The sequence below is a fragment of the Phocoena sinus genome, chromosome 15 (assembly GCF_008692025.1).
Source record: "Phocoena sinus isolate mPhoSin1 chromosome 15, mPhoSin1.pri, whole genome shotgun sequence".
NCBI classification, from domain to species: Eukaryota; Metazoa; Chordata; class Mammalia; order Artiodactyla; family Phocoenidae; genus Phocoena; species Phocoena sinus.
The window spans coordinates 10,196,514-10,204,412 of NC_045777.1; the positions used below are offsets into that span (position 1 = coordinate 10,196,514).

At 47.9% G+C, this 7,899-nt stretch overlaps 1 protein-coding gene across 3 annotated transcripts in view; it reads left to right on the forward strand.

The window, feature by feature from the left end:
* ATP9A (ATPase phospholipid transporting 9A (putative)) overlaps positions 1–7,243 on the forward strand; it is a 138,215-nt gene extending 130,972 nt beyond the window's left edge. The window contains exon 27 of one of the 3 annotated variants that reach the window (XM_032605165.1): positions 195–7,243. In XM_032605165.1, the coding sequence (XP_032461056.1) occupies positions 195–331 (137 nt within the window). In that variant the 3' untranslated portion in view covers positions 332–7,243. The remainder of the gene's footprint in view (positions 1–194) is intronic. The other 2 variants (XM_032605164.1, XM_032605167.1) reach the window with 2 other exon arrangements.
* Positions 7,244–7,899: the final 656 nt, after the last annotated feature.

Sequence of the window (7,899 nt, forward strand, 5' to 3'; positions counted from 1 at the left end):
GGTCCGGAAGCTCCAGAAGCAGGTCAGAGAGAGGAGGAGAGAGACAGGGAAGGAAAGTCAGGCTGGCAGCCTGGGTGCTCTGAGCACATCCCCCGCGGGAGAGAAGCCCGCGTCCCCTCCGATGGCCCTGCCGCCCCGCCGGCTCTGGGCGGCACGTTCCCGCCCGCTCACTGCTGTCTTCTGTTTGCTTGCAGACGTGTACTTCATCGCCACATTGTCCTTCTTGTGGAAAGTGTCTGTCATCACTCTGGTCAGCTGTCTGCCCCTCTATGTCCTCAAGTACCTGCGAAGGCGGTTCTCCCCTCCCAGCTACTCGAAGCTCACGTCCTAGGCCGTGCACTCGGGAGAGGACCCCGGTCTCCGCACTCTCCTGGCGGACAGAGTTCAAGTTGCATTTCTATTAACCACCACCCGTGGATTGTGCAGTGGTGGCTCCCACGTGCAGTTCTGATATGAAGAGGCGCTGCGCTTCCACGGAGCCCGACACCGAATAAACAGGAGGATGGCGCCTAAGGGGGCCCCACACGGGAGTCTGAGCCCCTGGTGATTCACAGTCAGTGAATGTGACTATGTGAAAACCGGTGACTCGGCCGAGAGATGTATTCATGGGTCACTGTGCAGGCTTCATTATGACTTGAGTTTTGTTGTCATGTGATAAAAGTTTCTGTCTAGTCGAAGACGGTAGAGGGTTTTTTGGTTGTTGTTTTAAACAATCCTAATGTGTGTGCGTTTTTATGTCGTTCTGCTCTTAAAAACCTGGTTTCAGAGAAAGATAAAGCTCTCAGTATAGGTTTTGGGGGAAAAGACGGTGACATTTGGTAAGAAGTTAACCAGACAGTAATCTCAATTTGGAAATGCTAAATATCCTCTCTAAGGCAGCCCTGCTTATCGAAACGGCACTGGATTCCTAGGATTACAGAAAACCACATGAGAAGAGAGTAGAAGAGAGAGAGAACCGTAAATCCGGTACGTTATCCTTCCTCCAATTCAGCATCTGTAGCCTTGGAGTTAACATCACCTGTCACCTCGTAAAAGAATTTCAAAGGTGTTATCTTGCTTCGTTGGGATCTGGTAACAATTACAAAGCCTGTGGCTATCTGAGGACACTCTGAGACATTTTCAGCAGAGTTGTTTTAGCAGGAAACGTGCCACTGAACGGCCCCTAAATGTGTCGACAGTGTGACAAGAGACTCAGCTAATTCTTCAGGCAACGTAGCACGTGTGACTCAGACCCTCTGAGTCTGAAGTGGAAAGGTCAGGGACCGGGGCTCTTTACGTCCACAGAAATCTGTTTCCTGTTAGGAGGAATTACTGAGGACACAGTGACAAAGGCAGAGGCGTCTTAGCACGCTGCCATTCATCAGTGGCAGCTTCGAGCGAGGAGCCTCAGTGGAAGGAGGCCCGGGCTGCAGCTCTGGGGTCTGGGCTCCGTTGCGCTGCCTACAGATTTCAAGGGGAACTCGCTGGAAGGCAGCCAGGAGTAGAGATTCCTCTCCCCACCAGGGTGGGGCCCACGCATGTGTGTTTCCTATAAAGCTGTGGCTTCTTGTTTCAGGGGAAGAAGAGAATTTTCAAGCGCTGGATGTGGCCCGGCAAAGCTTTCTTGGGTTTTCACGTCTCTCCTGGCAGAAGCCACACGTGTGTGCCAGAGGATTAGGTTGGTGGATCTGCGAGAGCTGATCATGCTCGAGGTCTTAGGTTTGTGATTGATTCTTTATGAGTACGTACCCTCCAGCCCTTCGGCCTGGTTCTTCTTCATGTGCTTCAGAGATGTAAGTTATGGCTACCACTCTAGGGTAAGCCTGCTCTTGGAGAGCTGGGGACACGAGGCCCTTGACTTTGGAGCACTCGATATGCTCGTGTATTTCTGTTGCCCTTTTAAAACTTTATAGAATGACAGTAAGTTGCAGGCACTGCGAAATTGGCCATGACATCACTTCTATTTTAGTTTTGAGATTCTGCAGTTTTGCAGGATTTTTCCCGTTCTGTCCCAGCCATTTCTGCCACACAGAAAACATTTACGGGAAGTAAATGTTGTATTGAATGAATGGTTATTCAGGAAGAGGATCTTTGTCCAAAACTTTGAGAAGGGGCGAGCAGGTCTGACGTCTTTGCTGGGTGATTTTATGTGATTTCAGAGGTGGAGTGAGAGGACGTTGTGCTCAGCGTTTTTGTACCTGTCTGTCTTCTTGGAAGTCAGCCTGTATAACCGGAAGTCTAAAGGTACTTCTACTCCCAGCTCTCAAACCCTGAACTTGACCTTGTTCACAGACAGGTGATGGCTCCTACAGGTAGGTCTCATGGAAATTTTTAGATGTTTCCAGCAGTGACAAGGAAGGAAGATAGTCTCTTTGGTCTTTTCCTTAATTCCCAGTTTTGATCGAGGTGCTTGGGTTGACTTTGAAAGTCAACACCTAAACTCTTGCTTGGCATCTGGGAGGGAGAAAGCGTCCCAGAGGAGCAGAAGAAGCTGTGCCTGGAGGTCGCAGGTGCGTTTGTGCCGTCAACAGACCCCTTCGTTCTGCCTTTCGACCGTACCCTGGTGGAGGCGGCCAAGGGTGAGAGGGACTGAAATGCAAGTGGGGACCGTGACCGTGTTGGAGAGCCACCCTGCCAGGGGGCAGCCTGCTCCCACCACCTTCCGGGGTCCGGAGTGTCTAGGAAAACACACGTGTGCTTCTCAAACTCTGGAGACCCACGTGGCGGGAGCCACGAGTCAGCTGAGTGTACACGATCCTGACGTGCGCACATCAGCCCATAATCCCACCAGAGGATCTGCGTACACAGGCACTTCCCGTGTGAGCTTAGCTGTGGGGAGAAGACAAAGACACAGACAAGAAATCCAAGCCATTTTAAGGAAACTGCTGAATTCCTAAAAAGCATAAGGATTCCGTTCACCAGTCTGGAAGGAACTTGGGAAACACCGTTGACACCTTGGAGGTCCCCTCGCCTTGGAACTCAGTGGCCCCAAGTCTCCGGCAGCCAGAGGCCCCTGGCACACCATCAGTGCTGTTTAAACACTTCCCTCAAAGTGAAAGTTACACCACCCCCTGCGCTTTGACAACGTTAGGTATTTCTGTCAGAGTAACTTAATTTTATTATTTGATGATTCTTTTTATTATATTTTTTGGTGATGGTTGTGTGTGTGGGAAAGCGAGGAATCTGTTTGGTGTCTCTTTTCCCCTCCCTTTCTCTAGGAAAATGACCAGACAAGTGTCTCCATCTTGAGTGATCTCTTGCATCTGCCCGTTTCAGTGCTAATTGGAGAGTGTGCACAGGCGTGTGTGTGTTGCTCACGGTGCTCTGTGTGCACACGCGTGTGTGTGTTGCTTACGGTGCTCCGTGAGACCGGCTGCACTTACTTGGGCTGCTTGGGGCGGAGGACTTCACCCTAAAGCGACGAAGGGCATCCCTGGGAGCATCTTGAGATTGGAGCAGACCACCTGTTTACAGCCACCTGGAGCTGGGAGGCCCAGAGCTGGGCTTCCTCCCACTTTCAGCTTTATTATAGCCGGATCCCAGACTCGCTTCCCTTAAGTGAAGCCCTTTTTCGTAGCAGTGATCTTAAATACCAACATCTGCTTACCCTTTCCTCCGTATGTTTTCCACTGAAAATTTAGGTTATGCTGACAGTTTTTTTTGTTTTTTGTTTTTTGCGGTAGGCGGGCCTCTCACTGTTGTGGCCTCTCCCGTCGTGGAGCACAGGCTCCGGACGCGCAGGCTCAGTGGCCATGGCTCACGGGCCCAGCCACTCCGCGGCATGTGGGATCTTCCCGGACCGGGGCACGAACCCGCGTCCCCTGCATCGGCAGGCGGACGGACTCTCAACCACTGCGCCACCAGGGAAGCCCTGTGACAGTACTTTTGAATGTATTTTGGGCTTTCGTGCTCCTTGGAAATTGACACGATCATGCCTGTTTTTCTGTCTCTAGACTTTTGCTTTTATGCTTTGTTTTGTTTTTCCCGGGATGGGGATAGGAATGCCCTTGCGCCTTTATGGGGCAGCATTTTAAACCTGCGCCAGAATTGCAGATGGGGCCTACGTGTTCTTCTGCTCCATCTTACTCAAGGCCAACACCTATCAGCCATTTTTATCTTGGATCTTTTTGGTGTGTTTGCAACGTGTGTATGTGTGAGTATGTGATGTCACCTCCAGTGTTTTGAAGACATACTTGGTTTTCACTGCGTTAAAATCCTATCACTCACAGTTTTGTTTTTCATTAAGAAATACACAAGGAGCTTTGCAAAGACAACAGACTTTATTTCTCCCCCCTTCTTTTAACATAAAGCTTTTTATTTGGTCGTTTATATATATGTCTTAGGAAATAGTTCCATTAAGTCCATTGTGTCTTGGAAAAATATATCTATTATGCTCTTGGATGGAACCGATAAGCACGCGAGCAGCACTGCAGTTGGAGATGCTCAGCATCTTCTCACACCAGCGCAGGCGTTCCTGGGAATCTGTCTTCTCCATCACAGTATGGTTGGAGACACAGTCTGTTGGTGTCGCTGGGCGATGTCAGTGAATAGTGTGTTTGCTGGGGGGGGGGGGGGCATGTGGGCCGTGGGCGTGGGATTTGCAAAAAAAAACAAAAATTGTGGCTCATTTATTATTTTGTTGCCATGGGGCTGACTGTGAATTCCTCTGGGACTCTGACGTCCTCATTAGTAGATTATCTGTAATCCTCATGGCAAATACTCACCGGGACAGCGTTTTTTTGATGAGAGGGAAGTGATAGTACAGAGCAGGAGCTCCAGATGATTTAAATTCTTGATCCTGTGATGACGCACATGTGATCCTGCGAGATTCTGAGCGTTCTCTTTTCATTGTCTGCCAGCGTGGCCCATTGCTGTTGCCCAATAAAGCTTGTGTACTTTATGCCTTTGGGGAGCATTTTAATTTGTGCAGGGACGTGAAACTCTGGTGTCAAAATGAGAGCTTGTTATTATAATGCTATGTTGTATGTATCTCATGGTACATAAAATGTAAATAGCTTTTTCTCCAGGTAAAGAATATTTTAATTTCAGCAAAAAAAACCCCCAAACCCATGCATTATTTATTATTCTGTACTGTTGTCTATTCCAGATATGTTAGAATTTCAAAAAGTGATCTATATAAAAGAAGCAAACATATTTTATGATTCATATTGTATTTATACACCCAGTCTTTGATTGCTTTGTATAGATTTTTTTTTTTTATAATCAAGTGATAGAAGATTTAGGAACCCAGTCACTTAAATTTTAGGGAAAAGAGGTTTTTAATCTATTGTATAGGATACAGAGGACATGGTATTTTATTCATCTAATCCGGTGATTCTCAGCCAGAGGTGACTGTGGCCTGCAGGGGACACGGGGCAATGTCTGAAGTCACTTTTGGTCCTCGCAACTTGGAGGGGTGGCGGTCTGCTGGCATCTAATGAAGACTGCACAAGGCAGCCCCGCAGCTGAGGATCATTCAAACCTACGTCAAAAGTGTTGAGGTTGAGAAACCCACATGCAATCTGCAAGCGTCAGTTTTGCCGTTTGTAAGAGTCTGTCTTCGTTTCCAAAGGAGCCCAGCAGCTGTAAACTCGTCTCAAGAAGCTGATTATACATCCAACTGGCCAAATGTTTTAATTAGCAGCTCTTTGCAGTGCGGGCTCCTGGCTTCCTCTCCCTGGCTCTCCGCTGAGAGGGCCGTTCTCAGTTTATGGAGTCGAGAGGAGATTGTACATTAGCTGTGCCTCAGTCAAGAGCGGCTCCCCGGGCACGTGGAGGATGCCTGCGCTCAAGAGCAGAGGGCAGTACTTTTCCTTAGCCGCGTGCCGTCGATGTAAAGTCTTCAGACTGCTTTTACCTGCTGTGAAATTCCACGAATGTGCAGACACTCCTCCATCCGAGCCACTAGGGGGAACTTGAGGATCAAAAGACATTTCTGTTTCCTGTTTTCTCCAGCCTGGCGGGCCCAGCATACCTAACTGTTATGTTTCAAGACGCTGCTTTCATAGCTTCAGAATTTATTTCATGGCCAACGGCTCCGTTAAAAACAGACATTTCTTTTTATGTTGTTGACCAGACTATTTTGCTGGACTTAGCTTGGGGAAAAAAAAGAAAAAAAGATGGGGGCGGGGGTGAGATGAATATTTATTTAATCTCAGATATTTGCATTTTTGAATAATTGGCAACTGGGGATCCTTGCCCTCCGCACTCTTCAGGCTCATAAGGTTTAGAGACGAAATGTCCCAACACCTCAAGTACTTTAACTGTTTTTGTTATGAAACTTTTCAGGGTGACATGAAACCCTGCAGTATTTGTGAGCTGATCTGTAAATGATGGATTTGCTCACCTCAAAATAGAACTGTAGTCGCTCCAAACTTTCCACAAGTTGGAGCACAGTAACAGAATTCATTCAGGACTTGCTAATTTCCTACTTTAAATGGGTTACATAACAGAACAGTCCCTCCTTTGCGCCTCTCAAAACTACCCTTGAAGTGATGGTGAAATGTATCGTTAAAAGCTAGAAATAGCTTTGCTAAACTCTGGGAAAACGATGAGTTTTTTTTCTTCTTCTTCTCCTGATATCCCCCCCCCTTTTTCATCCAAACATTGCATAATGTTAAAAAAAAAAAAAAAGTCAAATCTTTCCGTGGGATTTAATTTCGTTCTCCATGTGGCTGTGGTTGGAGGGATAACTTAAGTACTTTGGGGGCTGGCAGATTTTTGGAGGATCACGCACTCCCAGATCGGTTTTCATCTGAAGCCTTAGCAGAGAAGTATGCCCGATCCTGGGGTTTCTCCCCTTCCCTCCTGCTCCCCCTTTTGTGGATGAGTTATCTACAACATAGCATCTTTTCAGAAGGCCTGCCTTCTCGTAAGAATGCCAAAGCAAAGCCACCCTCCACTTTCCCTATTGAGGTTTTGATTTTGAAATGGATTCCCCTTAAAATTTGAGGATAACTGAATCATATGTGAAGTCACCAGCCCCACACCCTATGCTCGGTGACCAGCCAGGTCTCATTTCTTAGAACTCAGCCTGCAGGTTCTGTTTGCTTACACTGAGAACTTGGTGTTCCTAAGCCTCTGCTGTTCATTTTCAAGAGATTTAAGAGAAGAACATTTTTTCTTTTATTGGGTCCAGATAAGCCCAGGAATATTTTTTTTTTTCTTCAAGGAAGGTTGCAGAATCCAGAAAGAGGGATGGGAGTTGTGTGGAATATGCTGATGTATTCATTCATTCATTCACTAAATATTTACTGAGCACCTACTATGTGTTGGGTACTGTTCTTCGGGCAGGAAGCAGCAGTGGAGAGCGAGAGGGACAGTTCCTGCCCTTCATAGTGACTATCTTCTTGTGTGGGGGAGAGACAGTGGACGTACAGATACAGACTCTAATGTCCTCTGAAGAAAGCAGGGAGAGGGAGAAGAAGAGAGTGATTATATGGTTAAAGTATGGATAGAGGAAGTGATGGGGGTCAGAGAAGGGCCCTTTGGGATGGACCACTGGAGCAGAAGCCTGAAGGATAAGAGGAAGGGAACTGTGGGAAGCTCTGGGGGAAATGGTGTTTGGGCAGCAGGGTATGCAAAGGCCCTGGGGTTGGAAAGGAGGAGGAGCAGAAAGGTGGGCACATCGCCAGAGTGCTGAGACCAAGAGGGAGGTTGGAGGAGGTGAGGGCGGGGCAGGGAGGCAGGTAGGGCCTGCAGTCATGGCATTCAGACTGAGTGCTGTATGAGAACCAAACGAGCATTATTGAAGTTGGCCCACGAACTATGTCAGAACCTGAACTCTGTCCAAGGGGCCCCAGTTCACTCTCTCCCTGCTACTCACTGACCCATCCCTTCCTGTCTTTGTTTCCACCTCTGTGTTCCAAGGGGGTTGAGGCGAGACCCCTCCCATTGGAATCAACCCACTGCCATGCCCAG